Genomic DNA, 25,264 nt, shown 5'->3' with positions numbered 1-25,264 from the left:
CACGTGACGTAACGTAACATAATGACCTCATCACGTCAAACAACATCGACAAAGAGCTGAAGTGGAAGACACAGGCCAAGGCTTTCTGCCTGAATGCTCTAGCTTTTATGGCTTATTTTTTGGAAAACTTTAAACAGGATCATGTAAACAATGATCTCCCGGGCCATTTCAGGGCATCATCTGGTGCCATCACCTGTTGTTACCACATTTTGCATCGCACGTTACGAACAACGATCTCCTGCAGCCACTTGAGGGCTGCCAGCAAAAGGTCAGGTTTCTTAATGTAATCTATGGTGTGTGAAAATTTTATGTGAGCAATAAAAGTTAATTCAAAAGATAAATATAAGATGCAATCAATCCCATTCACGAGGTCTTGTACATTTCAATATTGACTGGGTGCCAGTATTGCATAACTAATGAGGTGTAATAAAAGAAAAAAAAAAGGACAAAGCTCCTCTTACGAGTCAGGCGAGTCTTTCTCGCGGTCACTGTCTCTCGCCCTCAGCTGGAGGAGAGATGGCATGGGCGGAGGCGGTGGGGGTACAGGGGATGGTGAAGGCTCCCGGGGCCCCAGATGCCCTCCGTTGTCCGAGGGGCTTTTGGTGAGAGGCCTGTATGTATGTGTCCGGGGAGCAGGATGGGCCATAGTGGGGTTTGACGACTGTAGGCTGTAGTCATCTGTTAAGAGCAGGACAGAGGAGGGAGAAGTGATGAAGCAGAGCAAGCCAGACAGGAGGAGACAAATGGGTTGGGAAGAAATTACTTATTGTATAACACACATAAAAACATCTCTCACCACTGTTTATGACAGCATATGTTGCATTGTATGTGTCAGAATAGTCATCATCTGTAGAAGAAAGGCACAAAGAGTGATTGGGATACACATAAAGTATTTATAGCATAGAGGTCTACAAATGTGTAGTCTCCTCTCTGGGGAGAACAGCACCTTCAGTCAGCTTGAATACAGTCAGTTACAAAGTGACCAACTTTTCACAGCGGGGGGGAAGGATCAAAACCACCCAAGCAGCATAAACTACTTCTCTGTCCGTCCACAAGCTCAGCGTGTTTCAAACAATTGTTTTTCCAATAGAGCTTCATGTTAAAGAAACATACTGCCATTATTTTGACGCCATTACAACTGCAATAAGATTCACTATTAGTAGGAGTGATTTTGATAATATTTTGATTAACTGTGCAGCCCTATTTTCCAATTTGTCTTTTGTTGAGTTACCAGAAGGACAATAACAGCCCACAGAAGCAGCGTATCCACCATAATTAGGTGTAACTTTGAGTATTTGATTCAGTCTGAATTCAAAGCTGCTAATGAGAAAACTACACATTTTTTCGACACTTCTGCAGGGAGCTCCTGGAATACTATTATATAAATTCAAGGGAATTTGCGAATATGTGAATATTCATCATGGGAACTCTTCAAGATGCATCATAAAGATGTTTTTCAGGCGCACTGAATAATGAAAAATTGCATGTGAATGTGTGTGTGGCGCAGTAGAAGAAGCCTGAGCAGTTATGAACAAACAAGCCTTGTACTGACTGTGCGATTCTGTCAAGCCCACAAAATTAGAGCAGATTTCCCAGGACAGCTCAGCGTCTATTAGAGGTTTCACCCAATTTCTCCGCCTCTCCAGACTCTCTCGCTCTCATCTAATGAGTTCTGGCTCAGAGCTGCTCTGGCACTTTTGGTTTAACAAGAACCGACATGCAAAGACAAAGATTACAAACATGCGTGTATGCATGACCAATTCTGCAAAAGGGTCTGATGATCAAAACATCAGATAACGGGACATTTCTGCTGTTCTGTGTGATTCAGTACAGACTTACCTGCTTTGTGAACCTTGTGGATCTGTTTGAACATAGTTTTGTACCAATCCTTAGGCCTATCCACCGTCTGTGAAGAGAGAAATAACCATAAAGATTAATGTGCCGTGAAATACAACATAAATTGGATGGCTGAAGATAGAAAGTAGAGAGGGTTCCTGCCATTTTATAGAACATTAGTGAGTAGAGAAAAAAAACAGCTTTTCTTGAGATCCATCTTTCACTCACAGAGAATCTAACTTATGGTGAAATACATGAATTAATTATTTTAGAAGATACATTTATCACATGTGTTGGCACTCTCCATGACTTGCCTTTAGGAAATGTTGATTGATTAAAAAAATCCTCTCAAGAATCCTTTACATCAGGTTACTTAACTTAATCCAAGGTAACTGCTCTATTTAGCAGCTATAAAGGATAAGAAACAAGTGTGAAAAGTGGATTTGCTTGGTTCTCTCACACACTCTCTCACATTTATCTCTTTAATATGCTAAATGCGGGTACTTAATATCAAAATCCCTTTCCCTTCCCTTCCTGGAAAACTATTATACTTTTTGATGATTTCACTGCACTTGAGGAACATTTACATACATTTATCCAATCAAATGTGACAAGCTCATCCCCCTCATAGAAAAACACACTCAACTGTCCAGCTTTTTGGCGTAATAGCTAGCAGAGCAATATCACAATAGGATTTGTGTTTCAAGGAACAAACTCCCATGTATCCAATATGTAATATTAGACAGATGTCTCTTGTGGATTAGCCATGGAAAGTAAGAAACGTTTATCTTTTGTGTCAGCAGCAAAAAAAATTCTAGCATCATGAGTTTGAGTTCATTTGCCCTACTTGACAATGCACATCCTGCGATGTGACTATTGTGAATGCACATTGCAATGTCAATGCTGATATGATAAATTGTGCATCCCTATGAAAAACATTATCACATAAAATCTACATTTGCTGAAGTGGACATATTTCAGCTTTTAAGGATACTCAGTATATATACTGCCACAAAATCCAAACATACAGCCAACATGTTCAGAAAAAGACACGTCAATGCTATCAGTAGCTTGATAAACTATTACACCATTTGGTTTTGGTATGAGTGCGTCCTTTGCTATGTTAAGGTGATTGTGCCTTCTTTCAGAAATCATTGTCAGCAGGCTTGATTTTGCAGAACAGAACCAAAGCAGGAGCTTCAGGTGCTCCGGCTGGAGAAACCCTGGTATGTGTCTCTTTGTGTATACAGTATAGATCTAACAGCCACTTCAAAAAAGAGCTATCAAATGGCAGAGAGACTTAATCCTCTCTTTATTCAGTAGCACTAAACAGCGAGTCTGGACTCTGGTCACAGAAGAGGCGGTTTGGCTCCACAGTGAAGGAGAGCGTGTGACTGAGCATGTAGCATTGGCACGGCCATGAGACGGGCCAATTACCACTTCACTCTCCATGGCTACCATATAAAGTGTCCACAAAAATGTTTGTCTGCTCACAATAAGGAGCATCTGTTTTTCTTCTCTGCTGTTTTTTTTTCTTTTCACCTTTTCTCTTCTGCTTTTATTGGCTGTCTTTCATTCTTCCCCTTACTTTCTCTGGCTCACTCATTCCGTAGTTTAACATGTCTGCCTTTAAATGCCGCTCTTCAAGAAATGGATAACCGAGTGGTGCTGGCACGAAAAGCCTTAACAGAGATAACACACAGACACACACTTTGACGAGTAAGCAGCAAGGAGGACCTTGCAGTAGGAAAGTAAAGTCCTTTTCTAAGCTCATCTTTATAACTGGCTCACAGAGGACGAGTAAAAGAGATACTCAGAGATACTGGGAGCAAGAAAAGGCTTTTAATATGGAGTCAAAAGCTGCTGACAGCTGAAAGTAATCCCCTCCTGTGTGCATGATCACATATCAACACAAGAGAAATGGGTCAAAAGACCCTCCTGTGCAACATTACAGTACCCTAACTGATCCAGTCTGCCGCAAACCAATGAGTTCAGCTCACCGTGCGGATGGCAATAGGGATGCCAGACTCATCCACGGGGCCGATGCCTTCATAATGAGGAGCTTTAATGAGGGACACCTTTTTCTCTTCTTCTGAGAAGCTGGCAATGGGCACAGTGCTGCTGACGCTGGTGTGGCCCGACACCACAGACTCTCTGGTGACTGACTCGCTGCCCTCTGGATACAAGGAAGAAGAAGAGGGAAAAGGGGAAGACACACTGTCAGTTGTAGCTGCTGATAATCAAAAAGGAATTCAAATTCTGGGCAACAATGCCAGCGAAGATTAACAGCTCTTTTGTTTCCTTTAAAATGTGACCTTAATACCCTAATTGATACGGGTCAACCATGATGATAATTTGCTAATCCTTCTTGACATACGCTTAATTGAAAACAGTTTGTAATATCATGTATAACAAATGAATGTTGATATTGTCCAAGAATGTTTCAATGCAACATGTGGTGTCGTCGCCTCAAATAAAAGGGACAAAAGACCAGTGACTCACCTGAACTCCTGCTCTGTCTCTGGAGCCCAGTGTGGAGTGAGACGGGGGGAGGAGGGTAGGACGGGGGAGAGAGGGGCCTCTGTGGATGGCTAGTACTTCCATTCATTGCGTGAGAGAGGACCTGACCCTAGGAGTGACCCACAAGCCAGAAACAAAGATAAATAGTCACTTCCAATCAGAAATGGCAGCGGAAAGTACAAATGTTCATCTGCTATAGTGGAGAATGTTGCTGCTCTGCCCTACAACATTAGATAATGAGTGTAAATGTAAAAAACAATTAGCGAAACAAGAGAATGATTAGTTTTATGAATCCATTATTAGTCAAAATATTGATATAAAACTTAACATTTCAAGAGGTATGGCAATTAATGTACATGTAGACAGATATTGGGGCTGATAGGAACTGCTGAATCTGTGACTGTACAATGTAAGAACAGTTAGTGAGGGTAAGGGGCACTCATTGATCACTTCACTTCAAAACAGACGGGAGAGATTAAAACAGTGACAGTAAACAAACACAACTCTTTCAAATTCACATACAGTTCATTATAAATTAGTTGTGACATAAACAGACGATAAACGGACATGATACAGTTACAATGGGAGGCTCTTCAGTCGAATGCTCTCCCATTCAACACAGGAACATTTGACTTCATCTGACAGAGGATAAAAACATTTTAATTAAAAGGCCTGTGTGTTCAGATTAAAGATTCATGATAACTCTAAAACCAGAAACTACTGTACCCATCAAGCAAAGCAACGATCTGAAAGCGATGAATTCACTTTACAGCAACACACAAACACTCGGTGGAAAACCCTTATTGTGAGTGTATCTAACAGCCTGTCTACACAGGAGACGTTTCAGCTCTGTTTTTTATTTGTCTGGGTCATACGTGTCTCGTGGAACTGATATGTTTCTACTCTAAAAAAATCCAGCTCTCTACAGACTTATTTGCTCAGGCTATACATGCCCAGCTGCGACCTATAGTACAGTTTTATGCTTCAAGTCTATTTATTTCTGTAACTTCAGTGTAGGCTTCGAGTGCTGACTTGCAATCAATACTATGTCTGAACACATCCTGTGTGGACAAAGACAAAGCTCTGAAGCTGCTGCTGCTGCTGCTCTGCTGACATACTGATCCAGTCTCAATCACAGTCTTACAACTGAGAAGAAAAACGTACACATGGAAATGCATGCCATAATATAGAGGTGTGCAATTCTCTGGCAGGGTCCCTTATATTGATTCTCAGGGAGATGAAGCTGAAAGGAAATATTGCTGCAGTCCTCACGTATGATACATTATAAAACACTCAACCTGTCTTTCAAGACGCAAGTCACCTGCTGCCAGCAGCTTCCACTCTCACTCTGCTACAAGTGCTGAAAAATGGTTTTCTTTCATCATGAATATTTTATGTGAACTGGCCTTTAAGAAACAGTATTGATTGATTGCATTGGATTGCAAAAAAGGGCATGACAAAGAGAAACATAGACAAGCACACAAAGACATATAGTTCTAATGAGAACAGACATTAACATAATAAGGGAACAGAGTGGGCTGAATTTATTTCTGGTATCTGACAGGTAGGTTGTAGTTGGTGGTTAGTGAAAGGTAAAAATCGATAGTAATAACACATTTTGTGAAGGTCTGTTTCAGCCATCCAAATGAGTGTGGAGAAGCAGGGAACCATTTGTTTTAGGTAATGATATGTGTTACAGCAGTGACATGTTGGGATAATTACGTTAGTGAAAGTGGCTGCTGCAGCAGTGGAGGCCACAGTGGTTGTTAGCACATCATCAAGGCCAGCAGTGGATGTGTAGGCAGAGACATGGCTGAGGGTGGGCGATGGTGTGGGTGAGGCGCCAGGTGAGTCCAGGCTACAGATCTGTAGCTCATCCAGCAGCCCCGCCGTGGACGACGAGTAGTGGCTGAGGGCTGACACCGTCACAGGGGAAGCCGAGGGTGACACGCAGCCACCGGTGCTCACACTGCTGACGGTGGGAAGGCTTGGCTCGCTGACTGCAGCAGCTGTGCTGCCAGCTCCACTAGGAACATATGGGGTGGGTGATAGAGTCTTGGGCATTAGGCCTGACAGGTAGTCGAGTGAATCTGAGCTGTGGCAGCGATAGGGGGAGTGCCGTGCTGCGGGGTCGAGGGAGGGAGGCCCCTGGTGTTGGAGGGAGAGGGAGTTGATTGGAAAAGGAGGAGAGGAGGAGAGTGCTTAGTGATATTACTCGTTAGCCACGTTGTCACAAAGGATGTGTGGAAGTAACACGTGAGCCTAACAGAAGGTGAAATGCTGTTGTGAAACCACACCGGGCGTCACGAGGCTGCAGCACCATCTTCCGAAACGCGATTAATGCTGTGAATTGAAGAGGCTCTGTTAGTTCAAACTGGAAGGCAACAAATACACAGACAGTAAAAATAAAAAGTAACAGTTGGTTATCACGCATACAGTGTGAGTTCACACATATGTAGAACCATAATTAGTTTGGTTGTTGGGTTGGATGGCAGCACTAAGACTAACAAACTCAAGGGCAACACACACAAGCAGCATATAACGTGCATTAAAACAACTGCACCTCTGTATCTTGACTACTTCTTCTGTTTGTTTTATTGATGGCATGTGCCAGTGTGTTACCCTTTAATCACTTGATGTCACCACGATAAAAACCCAAGGATGTTTTATCATAGTGACCCTAAAATGGACACAATCATTGCTTTCCTTTGGTGTATTGTTACTGTATGTAGTCAGTTATGTACCAAAAGTTGAGCAGCAGAGGGTCTTGGCGGTACTGCGGGAGGAGCCTTCGTTATCTCCACCTGGGTTGGACCTGCACTTGGGGTTTGTTTTGGGGCTTGATCGGGGACCTTGAGCTCCACTGTGTCTTTTGAAGACTCTGGATGTTTCAGATTCTTCGGGCCCAAGTTGACAGAAAATGAGGCTGTCTGTGCCAGGGGTGGAGACAGGGTGGGACCCTTTTGTGGAGGGAGGAGAGTGAGTGGTGGGGAACCTGTGGTCTTAGTTAGGGGGTCAAGGTAAGAGTTGCCGTGAGCTGGGGGGTCAGGGATGGTGACAGGGGTTAGTTTGAGGGAAGACACCTTACGCTCCTGGGACTGTGAGTTAGTGGTGACAGATGCACTACAGTTGTCATTTGGGACAGTGGACTGGTGTGTCTCTTGAATTGGGTCTGTACTGGTCTCTGAGTAGGAGTAGGAAGATGTGCTGCTAATAGTGTAGGTCTCTTTCAAGATTGCTTTCTCATTCTGAGTGAGGGTTAGCGTTCCTGGGCTGAAATCATTAGCCAGTGCAATGATAGAGTTGTAGTCTGGCGGATTAGTGCCAGTGGGCGAAAAGTGGAAACTCTCTCTCCGGGGGGGTGGCAAGGGCACGTGATTGCTATCCTTATTGGCCAATTAGAATGCAACAGCCAAGCAAAGTTCAGGCAACAACAAGAAGAAATCATCAGTATAAAGCTTGATACAAATCATCAAGTTGTTCCCAACACATACTCAGAAATACAGTTTGGTTCTGTGTAAATTATCCATAATTATGCTGGTTTCTGGTCTCATTAAGAATATAATTTTTCACAGAAACGGGACTTTTTCTCTCTAAAAAGCATTAAACATTTCTAAAATGTCAACATCTGTCAATGTTGTGTGTCAGACATTTTACCTGTGTTGGAGACTTTTTGTCCTGCAGGTTGGGTCTGACGCTGCGAAAGCCTTTGGCAGCAAGAGACGAGCTGCTTGCGTCTCCATTCTTAAGCCCATCTGTTACACTGCGTGACCGCCAGGAATCTAAAGATAAGGTTAATAATATCACCATGACGCTGTGTTTTAATTAAGTTTTCTGGTCTGCTACGGAGCGCTTAAAGCTTCTTCAGTCATGTACAATCAAGATTCTCCACATGAATTCACCATAAGTTGAGAGACTTACCCAAGTCTGATGAGTGAGAATCACTCCCTGGGGAGGAGAGGAGACAAAGCAAAAATAAATTACATGACTGAATGTGTTATAATATTCATCCCTGAAATACGTCCATACCACTAAATATGATTACATCTAAAGTAGACGTCTTCTCACAAAATGCTTGTGAGAATGTTTAGTATGACAAAGACAGAAATAACACAGAATGAAGAGGGAAAAGTACAGGACAGTACAGGGCTCGTTTATAAAAATGAGAACGGACCGTATAGCCAGCAATAATGAGCGTCTGTTTCGTTCTGTGATTACTTTCGGTCAGACTCATAGACAAGCAATTGAAATGATTCATGTGTATAAACTGTTATTTAGAAAGTTGGGGGAGGTCCTGATTTATGTTGTTTTGCAAGACTCCTCATATCTCTGAATCTCTACAACAAAGGTGGCGAGAGCAAAGTTAGCACGACCCATAGAGCCACAATAGCCACATTCACGGGAAATATGCCAGGTTTCTACAAAAGAAAAAACCCTGAATTATCCTTGAACCAAATTCTTCTTGAATGCTTTCATACACTCATGGTTAACATTTTTCTGATTATGGATATGTCTGTCAATTTCTTCCACATGTCTGGTTATGTTAGCTAGCTCACAGAAATGTAGATGGCCCATGCTTGGACGATCCACTCCACAGCACACAAAACACTCTAAACTGATTTGTTAACCTCGATTCTGTGGTGTACAGTGTTGAAACCATGCAGGAGAGTGATTTCAGTACAGGAACCAGCGTTGTTCCTCCATGTATAACAGCATGCTGGATGACAATGCTGACTGTATTTTCCATCCCTGCCATGGCTGAGGGTCGCTCTCAAGCTGATGTCTGCACATCTCCTTCACAATAATACTAGTGGCTGCCCACAGGGTCCTAAAGCCCTCTGAACAGTGGTTTGATCAGTCTTACCATACTCCTACTCCTTCTATATCTGATAACAGTTTGTCAGTAGAGTACCCTACTTTTGTTAAAAGAAAGCGTATAGTGCTGAGATGCCTACGTGGGTGCAGCTGTTAACCTGGATGCTGACAAGGTTCAGGCACGAACACTGCTCTTTCAGCAAAGAAATAAAATAGGCAGCTGAGGCGACCAGCTGTAGCCTCTGGAAAATGAGAATGTACTTAAGGTTCAGCTTTTTCCCTCGCTATATAAAATCCTCAGTTATTTGTCTTAATGTGACCTGCAATTTCAAATTATGTGTGAGTAATAGGATAGTTTAGAATGAAGGGGCTTATTAATACAGCAAATTTACAGTAAGTTTGCACGCATGAAGCTTAAAAAGACTGAGCAGGAAAAACTGAGCCGAACAGTGCCAAAACAGAAGGCCCATCCGAGAACATTTCCACATTCTCCAAAGCTCAGGGTCAAGGGAGTTGTGCCATGTCTAACCAATCCATGCTGACAGAGGAGAAAGAGTAATAGGGGAGTAAAAGAGGCAGGAAAAATAGTGATGAAAAACACTAGGACCACAGGAAGAGCAGAACAAACTACCCATAAAGAAAGGGAAATTGTATGTAGCAGACCAAGTGCATGACATATGAGAGCTGTCAAAAGGAAGGAAGATTAAAATCAACAACATCAGGTACAGTATGACTTATGACTGATTTAGGAAGCAAAAACAAGGCCAAGGCGGAAGAGGCTTAAGTAAAGGAAATAAAAGAATTATACAATGAACTGATCAGCAAAAAATAGCATCCCACAATCAAAACATTGCTTAAGCTAAAGCAATATCACGCAGATGAAGCCCAAACATGATTCTGGAAAAACAACAAGCCACTTTTTCAGACTTACCTCATTGCTTTGACTTTGTTTAGTTCAGTCAATATCTGCAGTGGCTTGTATTTTAGCTATTTAATTGTTCTTATTCAAACATTTTAATTTAAAGTGTGGTCGTGAGTGTTAGTACCTGTGCCTAGATTTGGTGAGCTCTGGACCCTCTTCATGGGAGAGAGTGTGAATGACAAGGCCACGCTTTTGCGAGCAAATCCTCCGCTATCTGAGAAATCACAGCCAGGCAGGTGATCATCGAGGCAGAAGCAGCGGCGCACACATGCACATGCATATAAACAAAGGCACGAATGCACACACTTTCACAGAGAAAGGCTTCCAGCCAGAAACAAAACAAACAAGCAAACAAGTAGAAGTAAAGCACATGCATTTAAAGAGCCTGATTTGTACTGCATGAGCTCAGGATATTTGATGAAACTGGCGCAGGGCACAATCACAAGGTTTCATTGTAAAGTAGAAGTTTGAAGATGCCCTATTGCATTAGTTTACACTCGACCATTTCTGTCAGATACAGTATGCTTATGACACGGGAAATTCATGAAATTGAAATGAAAGTGGGACCTTTAATTATAGTGGAAAAATCAAGTGATCGACCAATATGTTTTTCAGGGCGGACGCAGATTATTAGTAATTATGGAGACCGATAACCTGCATTTGGAACGGATATACGTTTGCAGCAAAAATGAAAATCTACAAAATCAAGTGCTGTACTTCAGTACAATTTTGAACTACTTGAACTTCAGTCTTTCCATTTTCTGCTCATTTAAACTTCACTCCACTACATATTGGAGGTATATACAGTATTGCACTTTTTTACTCTACTTCATTGAGTTAATAACTTGTTCAGTTCTGTTATTGTTCAGTGTTGATAGGCTATTGCCTGACGTGTAACCAACCACATTCTGTTGTGGACTGGACGATCAGTGAGACCACAGTGTGGCGATTACAAACAGTCAGAGAGTCAATTGAATCTGAGTCAAAGTGAAACCACAAGCTAACAAATGCTTCTCCACATATTTTTTGCTCACTTAAGGACATGAGACTCCTGTAGCAAACTATATTGTACAATATAGGAATATAGGAAGTTTAAAATCAGTGACAATTTTGTGAAAAGTGGGGGCTTGTCTGCATCAAAGTAGCTTGCTAGGAGTAAATTAGCTTCAGCATTATGCAGCCTTTTTGGTTCCTTGCTCCAGATTAAGTGTGTGTGTTGCTTCCTTCTTGGCTCGACAGTGCCACTGATTTGTAGTCGTGTAGGAGTTGTTTTTGTTGTGTTGTTTTGTTTCTCCATCAAATTAATTTTCTGTTCCAAATGTTATTGGTTGTTTTTTCAACACACAGCACAGCTATTTTTGTATTGTCTTCTAGATTGTAAATAGAGGCAAACAACCAAGATGAGTCAAGCTACCACTGGCAGAGTGTTGGTGTGTGGTGTCTGAAGAAGACTGAAAGACGGATTACTCATCATTGATTCTCTGGCTGAAATACACACTCGGGATGACTGCCAAGTTTAGGACAGAGCTTTGGAAATGTATTAAAGGAGGAGTACGTCACTGTGGTTAAAAGCAACAGGCTTACTATACTTATTGATGCTTTAACTCACAATAACCCAGGCCCAAAATGGACCGATACCAAAGTGGTGAAACAGGGTCAGGGTTAGAATTACAGAGTCATGCCAGTGGCAGAGGAAAAGTAGCACACATAGCTGCCTTTAAAATAGCTGGGTGGTCTGACATGTGGACAAATGTTTATGTTTTTATTGCAGAGTATTAAGTGTAAACAAAAGTTTTATGTTTATTTATTGTACTGGTAAATACAAGATAAAAAAAAAAAAGGAAAATATAATTATTCAACTTGAATGGACATGAAGTGGATGGATGATTCCCCAGAAAGCACACATAGTTTGTGGTTTGTGTATGTATGTTTGTGTCTGTGTACTTGTATACCTGTATTCATATTGAAGAGCACTTCTTACTGAGCAGGGGGATACACTGTCCTGGAAAGCAAAAAACAAAGCATTTCAGACACAAGAATTCAAACATTTCCAGAATAAATATCTTCGACCCTCTACAAGATTTCCAGTAATTTCCACTCACAAACTGATCTCCCTGAGACTGCAACAATAAATAACTGATGTATTGCAATTCTGAGACGCAACCTCGTTTTTTTTGTGTAAACTCCTTAATATTAAATCTCTAATCTAAGCATTTATTTTGGAAATCTGCCAGTATCCTTGCTGGCTGCTGCCCACAAGGTCATTAGCATTACTTTGATACAAATCAGACATTGTAAAGAGCCAACATCACTGTGCAGGGAAACTCTGAAGAGATTAATGATGTTTAGAAGTAGGAATGCTGTGTGCTGACATACCACAGTTGACTGCAAGTCAGCTCAATTTTAAACTCCTTTCACACATTTCATTTTTCCAATCATGAGAAAACCAATAGGCAGAAGTATATATCTCCTACACATGAAATGTGACAAACTGGGGGTTGAACTGAGTCATAAAATGCAAAACTGAATTTCCAGGCAAAATAAAGAGCCATTAGACCTGAACCACCATCCACATCTCTGATGTGTTCACCGATTCATGCGAAGTGAACTGAAAAGCTAGTTAATACGGCTATGGCTCAGACTGTAGGCAAATCAGACTTGCTTCTTGAATCAGATCTTCAAGTCAGATTGTTTCACTCTCCAAACAATCACACAGTCAAGTCAAATTTATTTGAACATGAGTCATGACTGTCCAAAGACTTTTGTAATCTGTGTTCTTCTCGACACAGAGACACTTTGAAATCCAATACAAGCAACCAAAGCATCCAAACTGATATGCATCTGTAGAAATGTGATTTAAATCTCATTTACAAGCCACTTGAAGCCATTTTGCTTCTCCAAATGTAGTCTGGATCTGAGTTGCAAATATCCCGAGTTATATCTAGTTTAATGGCAGATGAGGAGCTTGTGCCACAAAGATGATCTCTAACGCAGTATTGTGTTTTAATTGTGCAAAAGGAGAAATTCACAGGCTATTTCAAGTCTGGCTATAAGCGTTTGTGTTTGTGATTAATAGAGCGTTATATTACTTTTTGGCCAGATTACTAACCCTTAAACAGAAATATACTTATAACTGGCTGTGACTGTGTGCAGCTAAAAAGGATATAAGCAGCAAAAAGAGTTCCTGATATCTTTTATTAACAGGTGTGGATGTGCTTAATAGCAAAACAACAAGCTCACTTAAACACTTCTGAAACAAATCTCTCTTCCTTGAGTTACTATGCAGCAATGTAAAAATGTAAAAGATGAAATGAAATCAACTCATATTGCCTGTCATGTTTAAAACAATGCTTAACCCAAAGCCTAAACCCCTGGAATCCAAATGTGGGAACATAACTTATCTCCCAGCTGAGTGAGAGACTTAATGACCTCAGCACATACTTCACGGCACAGATGAAACATAAATAACTTAAATGGCACTGATAAATGATAGAGAATGCCATGATTACTTAACTGTACCCATATGTGATGTCTGTCTCTTGCTATATGGAGACCTTTTCTTGGAACTGTTGCGGCAGGGTGTATGATTGATATGAATGGGGCACACATCAAAAGCCAAAGGCACAGCACGGACTGTTGCATCGCTGTGCGAATGCATGTATGTGTGTCATCACGGGACTTAGTATGTATGACAGATACTACAAGCGACAGCCTACAGTGGCTGCAGTAGGGATCATACATGTCTGGTATCTAAATAACTATGACATACAAAAGGCTACGTTTGCTTTACACACGTACATGTACTGTTGTTATGTTTTGGGAATGTGATGTATGGTAGCTGTGGTTTAATTGTTGTTGTAGAAGGCTCCAGAACTCTTGAAATGCTCTGAGACATTGTGACTGGGATGATTTCAGTATCTTAAAACCAAGCAAGATGTATTTCTCCAGTTGAGGTTGGGTGAGTTTGATAATACTTATCAGTGATTTAAGAGAGCAATCGTGTTTAAATAGGGTGGTTAAATGGCCGCTTGACTTTTTTGAGACATATCCTTGTCTATTTCATGCCCCGAGCCACTGCCTGAGGATCTAAAAGCAGCTGGAAATGTCTAAGTCTTTAAACATAAACTTAAAACCTACCTTCTCAGCCTGGCTTTTGATTAAAAAAGGCTTATAGACATTCTTTATTTTATTCATTTATTTTATTGTATCTATGTAGTAAAATTGTATTCTATTTTATCTTCTAATGTCATCATCACCATCATTATTCTGTTTCTGTCTGTCTTTGTTGTATATATTTATTTATTAGTTTGTTTCAATGTTGAGCACAGTGGACCAAAAGGCACAAATGTTTTTCGACTATGCCTTCATCAGTGCACCAAGTAATTAAATCTGTACAAATGATGAAACACTAGTGTACATTAAAAGTCTACCCAAACAAACACTTGCTTACGAGTGATGAGGGATCTCCCTTAGACATACAGGCTGTGTACTGATGAAAGCATACACACAAATTAGCAGTTCATGCTTTAACTCATGTTTCATCCTTCTGAGCATTTGTTACAGCTCTGAGTACGAACAAACTGACAATAGAAATGATGCATTTCTAAACTAGACCCCATTGCACATTGACCAGGAAAGTACTGATAATTGTGGCTACCATTTACTGGGGCTTATTTTGGTAAAGGTATGCGATCATACCCTGACCTGAATGTGTAAACTGCTTGAGCAGTTGGCTCTAGCGATGAGTGGCACCAGATGTATAGAGTAACGTTAACAAGTATTTGACCATGCTTAAAACTTTACAGGCTCGGTTCAGATGAGAATAGGGTAAACATCCATCCATCTCATTTCTCAGATCCTTTCCCCATTTTAACAACCGATGAAGACTTGTAATATGCACTCTCATAAAGAAAAATATTTTCAATATGACAATGTATACTACTGTTATGTTGTTAAAAAGAAAACTTTACCATTATGTGATATCACAAAAATATGTTTCTCACTGTGGCAGTCTCTATTTCCAACTGACCACAGTCGTAGACCACACAATAGCCACAGTTTAAGAATACAATAGATCAGCACAAGGTTTATCATTAGCATTAAAACTAGATCTACACTTGCTGATATTACAGATATATCTTATCAGTATATACGTTACGTTTTGTCACCTAACTACTTGTCTTACTTTGTCTCCATGCTGTCTTAGGAACGATAGTTCACATATTAGTTACACTAACCTCACTAATTAGTTATGCATATGGTGTGATTAGTTATGCATGGGTAGAGTGCTATGATTGTTTGCAAAATGTAGTTTCAATGAATACGAACAGATTTATCTCAGCTACTGCCAGATGTTCCACTAGGAGGTAAATAAAACCTTTATCTCAAAGACCCAGCACTGGCTACATGGAGATAAAAACAACATATTGTACCATATGAGTTAACTTGTTTCACAAAGTATTTCTTAATATGAATATATGAATATGAATATTGAACTTTGGCAAATGTAAATGGGGGCAGATGATAGAACATCATGCATGGTCTTTCAGTAATACTTACAACAGCTTTTAAGTACTGTAAATCACCCTCCTACAATTAATATTCATTAATATACCCTCATTATCTACTTATACCACTATGAGGATTTCCAAACAAAGTTAATGGTGGTGAAAAGGAAGTGCTATCACTTGTGTGACTCCATTAAGCCATACATCGTGGGATACTTTCAGTCCCTCAAGACCTTATCCTCACCCTCATACAGTATGCCCTCGTAAATCTATCTCTGAGAAACACACATACACACACGCACTGGGGTAAATCATGGGTCTGGCGTCGCAGGCAGTCGGCGTCCAAATGATGGTCAGATTATAAACAGGATCATGTTTCTTGGGGACAGATCAGCGGCGACACAGCAGCTGTGGCCATGGTGTAATGTTATGGCTGGACATGGGAAGAAAACTCAAGAGGCTCTACACCTCTGAACAACTCTGACTGTCCAGACAGACTTCTTAATTTTTTTTAATGCAAAAATGTGCAGCACTCTCTGAAACTGATGATAGATCACTATTAGCAGCTAATGCTTTTCAGCATGCGTATCACAGTATATACTGGAGGGGTGCCAAATGTTGCCAAAAATATTCAGTGAGTTGTGTAAGTGTAATGCTCTAAGGGAAGAAGTGGGAATAAATGTTGACAGATCAAACATGGGTTACCCTCCCTTTTTTATAATAATGTATAAACTTCAATGTCAATTCCCAGAACTCTTCTCTACACTGAATTTTGCTATATCTTCCCTAAATGAAAACTAAATGTGCTAAATACATGGATAATAAACAAGAGGCCATTTCTAAAGAGTTGTTTGCAATTCTTGTCCTAGTTTTGTTGGCCAAAACATTTGGTATGTCAAGTTTGTTTCGAGTCACTTTATTTTCTTACTCTGCCGTGGTTTATCCCCCGACTGTAATTTAGACATTGGTGGGCCACTCCGGAGACTAGTGTGTATATAATTACTGAGTGTAATAGCTGTGGGACTGCAAATACACAAGTCAGAGCTATAAGCCACAGAAAGTCATGACGTCCAACACCACAAGCCCATCAAGTCTCATTAGTCTGTTGAGTGACCCACTGGGACCCATACCGTTCATATCAGTGGACTCAGGGTTTAAGCCTCCAATCCCTTTTAAACATAAGAAACTGAAGTCTATGGTAGGGAGCTCATCTTACTGTTTCTTTATTAGAAGAACATTACTATTTATATGAGCTCATCACCAGAAAATGGTTTCTATCATGGCATGCCCAATTTCCTCCCATTTGACAACAAGAAAATTCACAAAATTTGACAAAACACATGAAACAAATTCAATTCTAAAGACGGAAGATAAGTCACAGTGAGTATATGGGAATTTCCATGAGTAATCTTTCTCTCTTTGCACTGTTACAATTATCTCATTAAATGAGCATGTAGACAGCACTTAGATGACAAGGCACGGGTCAAGAACTTTCAATGCTACTAGAGAATGAGGTTAAAGCCCTTATCCCCCTTATTAACAAAAAAGGGACATTAAGCTAGGTCATTATACTAAGAGAAATGTCTCGACAAAACAATAACATGAATAAAAATGTGACGCAGACAGTGTAATGGAAACACAATAGGAAGGAAAGAAAAACACAAACACATCCTCAAAGAGCACTTGCCGGCATACCATTAGTCACTGGCAGTCCGCCTCGGCATAGACAAAACAAGTGTCTGAAAACAAATTGCTCACCATCCTTCCGTGAGAAAAATGTTAACAATGAAAACATAAAAAAATAACAGTGATTTAACTAGCTGTACCACCCAATCGTACCCAGCAGATCAGCAGAATATCACTGGTAGATCCCACCCCCATAGCAAAAACATTCAGCAGAGGATGCAGTAACCACTAGCAATGCTTTATGGCACTGTTTATTTACTTACCAACCCTTTACTTTGTTTGCCTTTGTATTCAAGTATTTCCCTTGGCAGTAGTTTATCTATTTTGGTGGGAGGGACTGCTTGCCATTGCTCAGGAGGAGATTTAAAGGTCTTACTATTCCTGTTCATGAATTAATTCCTTCTTCACTAGCTCATGATGATATCTTCACTTCATTCATAGCTTGTTCCCTTTACAAGACAAGAGACAGACAGTTATTTTTCAAAGTTTCTTATTTCAGTTTTTATACTCCCTGTTGGAGTAAATGTGCCACAATGGAGAGAAAAAACATAAAGGAAAATGGCAAAATGTAATCAATGATTATACAAATAATAAAATAAACTGTAAGTAATTTAACTCTAACTTAAATTCCAATCAAATTCAAGTAATTAGGATGAATTAAAACCTAAATGTGTAGCAGCAAGATTTTATCATAATTCATCCTTCATATCTATTTAACTGAAGCCACTTTTATTTCAAAATTCCATGTTTCAATTTAGATTTATTTAATCCCAGAATGGCAACAAAGCTTTTAAAGGTCTTTTTTGTGCGTGTGCGCATGTGTGAAGGCAGCAGAGAGAGTGAACAGTCGTTGGAGATAAGCCGACTATGGCCTCGAGGGTCCTGACCCTGGAGTGGTCAGTCACTCTGAGACATACTCACAGAATGTCAACAGATTAAGCTCCTTAGCAAATCTATTTAAAGATCTACCAAAAAGTCATCAGATAGACATTTTCTGCCCAACTGTTCTGTATACAAAAGCTTGTCGGCTTTTGAAAGCTTACTAAGACCAAAATATTACATTCTGGCAGGACACTAGGCGCAATTTTCGAAATAAAAATAATAGGAAACTATGCATTATGTGCCATCAAGCTCTGCATTGAATATTAGCTATGAGCATGGCCTCAGCAGTTGATGGGAATGAAACTGAAGTGCTAATCTCACTGTTGGAATCAAAGAGAACAAATCCCTTTTTAAAAAAGAAGCAGATTTCCCTTGAGGTCCATAAACCCTAATCGAGACATGGCCAGTCTGAAACCCAGCTCAAAGGAGAGACACTCCTCCAAAAAAGGCAGAATGTAGAATTGGTTCATTCCTAAATTACTGAATTGGAGCCAAGTTATTTTAGTTGTGCATTTTTGTGGTTTAGATGCGGGCAGTACGGGGTTGTGGTTAGAAAAATAAAGAAAGGCTTGGGAATCAAAATAAGAGTCTAGCTATAGGGAAATACCCATTGTGCTTTGAGTGACAAGTATTTCTAGTACTTCTATTCATGTTAGACATCAGCCAAACAAATAAACATTTTAACAGTATATAACTCCATGCCATAAAACACAGTGCAGGAGAAGGATTGCTGTATTATCTTGGGTTTAGCAGTTAAAATTTCAACAGTGAATTAGTACACTTGAGCCACCTAAAGCAGCAGAAACGTCACCATATTCATAAACCCAATTTCCAATTTATTGGCTCGATAGTCAACCTGCTGGACTGAGCATAGTACAGTGGAGTTTTACATCTGATTGTTACAACGTTGTTTTAACGTCAAAGAGAGAAAAGGCCGGTACTGCATACTTGCTCGGCACTGTTGGACCATACTGTATAAGCATCCAAATTAGCATTTTCATACAAACAAGAGAAGAAATTAAACCAAAATTTTTTCTATTTTCTGAAAACTATATCTTTCCACCATGATGGTATCATCAATCAGTTAACACTTTGAAATCAAAATTAATCAGAGATTGTGACACTAGGTTGTAATCCTTACTTAGTGTACTTCTTAGCTGCAGTGTTGAAATCCTTTAATGCACCCATATGAGTGATTATCCTGCTTACACCCTGGCCACTTGCCAAAAAATGTTAAACAAGAACATTCACACTTTTTTTGATGTTTTGGACAGGTTTTGCAAAAAGGTTCTGAGGTAAAAGTTAGCGTTCATATGCTTGGGTTGCTATTGTTTCTGCACCCTGCCATGGTTACATAGGTCTTTTATTAACTTTGTGGCTGGATTGAATTTTAATTTAGAACAGATAATGGCCCTGAGGCCATAACAGTTTAGGCATGGTTTAAATCTAAATAAATACAATACATAAAGGGGCTTTAACGCATTACTGTAGCTAAGTGCAGAATTATAGCTTCAATTAAATACGTCTTCATGCAAAGAACTGTTTCAAACTTCTCTTTCACAAAAGTACAAAGCTGCTTGTGGTTAGATGCAGGCCATTTTATGAAGAATATTTTATCAACAACATGTAACTGTTCTACCACCGCATTACTGCCACTAGTTGAACAACAGCCACTTCCAACAAAGTCTCTGTTATCAGCCTTGTTTGTTCAACCTTGCCACTCATTAGTAGACCCCCCTCTGGCTGTATGAATGGATAGGGAAGGTCAATACACTGACCCTACATGCCCACTCACTACCCATACTGCAAACAACAGAGGCCCGTGTGTTTGGCAGATTGCATCACAACTTCACTAACGAGCAGAGCCATTGGCCTGAGAGCCCTAATGCAATTATGTAACACAAGCCCCAGCACTGTGAGACAGGACTATGAGGGAAGAAGAATGAATTGGATGTGACACTTCGTGGGTTTGTTATCTTACCATTACTATACAGAACTAAAGATGCATTCAGTGTATGTACTGATACAAAGAGAGGAAGAGAGAGATACAGACCAGATACAATAAAAGAGTGTGGACAAGCATTGAAGCATTTATTTGAGGCAAATACAAACATAGACAAACACAGAGAAAGATATAACTCCAAGAGGATGGAGGTAGAGGAAGGAAGAGGAAGAGATGAGATGACAAATAAAGGACTAAGTTTGAAAACACTAGAGAAAATGGAACGAAGCAGATATTAGCATGTAGTATTATGTAAGCTGTCTGGCTAAAGCCGTCTGGGGACACAGCTTCATCAGTAAACAACACTTCAAGAGCCGCCTCTGTTTCATCTCCTCTTCTCTAAGATGCGTACACTACATTGAGAGCTCTGTAATAAAAGATAGTGATTACAACACTACAGAACCCCAGGCTGCAAACTGAGACAAACACAACAAGCTAATATAAGCATATAAGCAGATTTATAATGACGTGATAGGTGCACAAATGGGGGACAACTTTACTTGATGCTGAATGCCAAAGCAATTTCAAAGAAGATGATTGAGCTTTTCCTGACTCAACAATTTTGACTCTGTAATAGCTGGGCCCCAGTTATGGTTCGGCTTTTTCAAATGTTTGAGTGACTGGAGAACAACTGTTGGTCAACTTGGAATCTCAAACACTTTAAAATGTGATGTTTAAACTTGAATGCTGTCAGCTGAGGACAAACTAAACCACTGCATCCTACACTTCTCTTATCCTCTGAAAATAGTGAACTCAGGCTCTCTATCTGAGCAAAAAAAAATCTAATTTCTTGAAATGCCTCCTCAGGAGCAGGAGTCCATGGCAGGTAAATGCCATAACTACCACCTCATACAAAAGTTAAAAAGGGCCTAAGAAGAGATATTAAGAAGAGAGCAGAAGTTGGCTTATTTAATAAGTGTAGTAGTAAATGCTTTGGTTTAGAAAATGAGGGAAAGAACATTTTCAAAAAAATGTCTTTCTCAGCACCTACATTTGTAAACACTGCTTATTATTTATTAGTTAGTTCTGTGCAACTTACAGCATGAAAGGGAAGAAGCTTTGTGGATCACTGCACTTCAACAGGAAAAAATAGTGGATGAAGAACAATACAGTTATCTCCTCAAGAGATCTGACAGAAATTAGCTTCAAATTATATTTCAAAGTACAGAATTTGTATGCCATTCTTTTATAGATTCTTCAAAATCTAATGATGAAAACAAATGAAAAACTTTGAAAGCAGTCATTTGACGCAAGGGGTACACTGAAGCAGAATGGCTATCAGCTGTGGCTAAGATTACATTCCCCATACATAGTCTGGATTCCCCAGGTACCAGTGTTAAGTGTCGAGCATGAAGATAAGAGGAACTTGATTAGCAGGGGTGCTATATTTACTACCATTACGCAGGACCCTTAACCCTCGAAGGTGGTCTGTATCATTAGGAAAATCCATCTGAGGAATCTTTATGTACTCCGTGTGTACACGAAGAGGAAATGTTTTACATTTTCACTTCCTAATATTCACCAGAGACGTGGTAAACTTCACAATCACAACCGGATGCACAACATGAAATATCTGTTTATCTCAGTCACTGTGCATAAGACATTCTGTTTTGGTCTAGACTAGACTGAATCGCAAATCTCAAACACTCCCAGAGTGTCCTGAACAGTCCTGTTAATTTTGGCTTCATTAAATAATAATCTAGCCATTGAAAAAAACTGTAATCATCTTTCAAAAGTATAGCCAATAGACAAGTAATGACTATACGTATGAATCAGCACATTCTTAAATGTTTGTATAAATAAAGGCATCTTAAAAAAGGCATTCTGCATGTCAGACCGAGAGTTTTGCACATTCACAAGAGACTGTAATCCTAGAGCGCTGTGTTTGCTGTTATTCTGTAAAGGCAACTTCTGAATGTCTTTGTTCTTTTGTACATAAGCCTTTGAACAAATACCCAGTATCAGGTAGGAATGAGGAAGAGGAGGGCAAAACAGGGTGACACTATCAAGGGAATTACAGTTTTTAAGCTGCTGAAAGTGAAACAATAGTATTTCTGTAAAGCCCAGATAAGCCTCCTGATTTGCATAACACACATACCTCAAAACTTTCTGTAGTTGCTCGTATTAATACAGGATTCTTTGTTAAAAACCTGGCTTATTTCGGTCTCTTTCCAACAGATTAACTACTTCCTACGTCCCCATTACAGGTGATGCCGATACAGCCAAGAGAGCCAGCCATTTATGTCCCAAATATTGGAGAAGTCAACTAAATCATTTACATGTATTAATTATAATGTCATATTTATTTGGAAAAACAGGGTGCCCTATGACGTTTACAGGGAACAGACAAAGTGCCTCACTCTATGTCAGGTCCAGGTGAAGGGAACCAAGCGAACCCATGCTACGAACCAAGGCTGGGAACCACCCCTTACTGTGTACCCAAGGGTCAAGGTGACATTCCACAACACCTCTGAGACTGGCCTAATGGAGGGATTGGTGCATGGCTTTTGTTGAGTGGGAAAGAGGAGACCGTGAAAAAGTGTGTAACAAGATATGGAAGTATGTAAAAGGGACACAGACAGGAAAATGAGATTCTGGGGCAGAATTATGAGAAGGTACAGGGGAAAGTTTTGGGGGACTGAGTTGATGTTTCTCCACTTTTAGTCAATCAGAATATAAAAATCTAAAATAAAGTTTAACAGGTGAATTTCTGTTGTATGTGCAAGTAATTTCAACTTTTCGTTTGTGACAGTTAAGAAGTCACAATCCTTATTTTTTTTCCTCAAGCCTTAATATATCTTCTAGGGTTTACGTATAAAACTTTTTTAATCCACAAAACTGTAATCGAAGTTATTTCCTGGTGCTATATCCGAGGTGACCGTGGTAGCAGGCAGGGTTTTATTTGACACCATTTCCCCTGTCCACTGTCACAAAAGACAAAAATTCCTCTCTCAGCCTATAATTGTGGGCTTTGGCAGGACAGATAAAAACAATTCCTTTTGGTGTTTGGATTGTAAAATCTATTCACATCTCTTATAATTTGCATTCCCTTTAAAGCCTCGATGTCTTCTTACCGAGTAAGTTAAATCACAGCCTTCAATGATTTGTTTTTGCATTCAAAGAAAGTCGTTAACAGACAAATTTCAAAACACAAATATATGTAAATCATGCAGACATGTAATGAAATAATATATTAATTTGTGATTTATGAATGAGGAAGATGCATAAAACATTTTTTTTCACAATTTATCATAAGAAATCTTCAGTCCACTTTAAAAGCCTGGAATTTAATAAACAAAGTTCTTCTGCGTTTTATCACAACCCTGCAGTCTGATTATCTTTTACGACATTTAACCCTAAATGCCTGACCTCTCAACCAGCAGAGTGCAGGAGGGAAAATTCAACTCTTACCGTCATAAAACCAAAAGACTGGAGACTTGCTAAGAAGAGTCAGGTATAGGTGAGCTGTGAGCCCAACTTCCTTTTCCTTCCTCTTTCTCTTCTTATATTCTGATTAGATCTTTCCTTCTTCTCCCCTCTGCTCAGGATAAGTCTCTCCTCCCGGTCAAGCTTTATTCCCAGATCTTACCCTGTTTAATGCCTAGGAAGCACAGAGACAACAGAACGAGGAGAAAGTTAGAGAGCCAAAGAGAGGGAGTGACAGAGAAAGAGAGAGTTCCCTGTTTGGGTGAAGCAGTGATCAGATACGGCTATTTTCAGACTGAGGCATGCTCGTCTATGAGACTGGAAAGTTACCCCCCCAGTGTATATGGGTGGGGGCTAAGTGACAGGGCCGACTATCTCTATTTTACCACACGCACACATGTTTGCATGCATGCATACCACACAGCATGCACACACACAAGCACGCAAAGACGGACTACAACTTCACATACTGCACACACAACACAGTCACTTGAACTTTGTATTTCTACGGTACAAAATGCATCAGGTAATGTAGGTACACCTCTGAGGGGAGTGGTGCTAGAAACTCTCTCCTCCCTGGCTTTAATGTCACACAGTAGCGGATGTCGTCAGTGCGGGACTATGTAAAGTGGCCTTCTCCACACAGAAACTGACAGGAGTGTCAAACTGTTCTCACATGAGATATTCTTTGACTGTGTTGCTGACACGTTGATTGCCTGTGAATAGGGGTCACTGAGAGATGTGCTAATGTGCACGCAGACACACCAACTCTAAAAAAAAAAAACAGTCAGTATCATATCAGGCTGCAGATATAAATGGACTAATAAAATGTCCACTCACCTGTGTCATTAATAATCTTATTGCTGTGTAATCCATATGGGAATGTATGTATTTTTGGAAATGACCACACACATACACACAGGCTGAATATACACAGCAGAGAGGTCAGCTAGAAGCACCTCTAGACCCCAGACTCCCTGCTATTCCCAGAATGATGATGTAACTACTGCTATTAGCATCTCATATTTAGAGCCTGGATACCTAAAACCGACCAGGCAGCTACTGTGCAATAGGCTTTTTTGGACCTCCCTTCACACCCGTACTCAACAATAAACAAAACAGGCACAGAAATCCGCATCTAATATATTATTGTGTTCAGGAGTTGTGCAACAGTTACTACAATGGAAATCCATTAACTTATAAAGTAAGTAAGGTAATGCAGCACCATTTGTGGCAAGTGGATGCTGATAAGATTGCTATGCGGTGACTTGTTTTCCCTACAAAACAGATAGCCAAAACATCTGTGATTAGCCGTGTTCCCATCTAATGAACAATTGAATCTGGAGCAAACTTTTGAAATGCCTCAAAAAAACTAAAGGAAAAGAAAAAAGCAAAAACAATTAGGCCCTGCAAAGAGTAGTTTCACCAGAAGTGTGTGAATAGGATATGTTACAAACGACTGTAACAAAGAGAAGAAGAAGAAGAAGAAGAAAAAGAAGAAGCTTTAACCATTTATCAAATAAGGCAAAAACCACTACAAGTGAGCCTAAAAACTGTTTTACAAAATTTAGGAAGTTTTGTCAATGTTTGCTGCCATTACCCACAATTGCAACTGTTTCAAAAACAGTATGTTTAAATGGGTCAACACCCAGTACTTTAAGCATATAA

At 40.0% G+C, this 25,264-nt stretch overlaps 2 protein-coding genes across 2 annotated transcripts in view; both read right to left on the bottom strand.

Annotated features, from left to right (window-relative positions):
• The window catches only part of sorbs2a (sorbin and SH3 domain containing 2a), a 50,821-nt gene that overhangs the window by 20,876 nt on the left and 4,681 nt on the right, over positions 1-25,264 (bottom strand). The window contains exons 2-12 of the mRNA XM_084345388.1: positions 23,582-23,771; positions 12,046-12,095; positions 10,218-10,307; positions 8,278-8,304; positions 8,014-8,138; positions 6,079-6,504; positions 4,339-4,465; positions 3,837-4,012; positions 1,840-1,906; positions 797-847; positions 462-678 (exon numbers count right to left, since the gene is read on the bottom strand). Coding sequence (XP_084201514.1) covers positions 462-678; positions 797-847; positions 1,840-1,906; positions 3,837-4,012; positions 4,339-4,465; positions 6,079-6,504; positions 8,014-8,138; positions 8,278-8,304; positions 10,218-10,307; positions 12,046-12,055 — 1,316 coding nt within the window. The 5' untranslated portion in view covers positions 12,056-12,095; positions 23,582-23,771. The remainder of the gene's footprint in view (positions 1-461; positions 679-796; positions 848-1,839; positions 1,907-3,836; positions 4,013-4,338; positions 4,466-6,078; positions 6,505-8,013; positions 8,139-8,277; positions 8,305-10,217; positions 10,308-12,045; positions 12,096-23,581; positions 23,772-25,264) is intronic.
• On the bottom strand, positions 6,511-7,967 carry LOC311270763 (uncharacterized protein; the record flags this gene model as incomplete). Its single annotated transcript, XM_084375900.1, has 3 exons — positions 6,511-6,699; positions 7,101-7,742; positions 7,959-7,967. 3 exons carry the CDS (start codon positions 7,965-7,967, stop codon positions 6,694-6,696), a joined length of 657 nt encoding a protein of 218 aa, XP_084232026.1. The 3' UTR covers positions 6,511-6,693.

Source organism: Pagrus pagrus (genome assembly GCF_965226575.1).
Source record: "Pagrus pagrus genome assembly, chromosome: 2".
In the NCBI taxonomy this organism is placed as follows: Eukaryota; Metazoa; Chordata; class Actinopteri; order Spariformes; family Sparidae; genus Pagrus; species Pagrus pagrus.
Note: the sequence above shows the minus strand (reverse complement) of the source record. Positions and strands in the feature narration are given on the sequence as shown.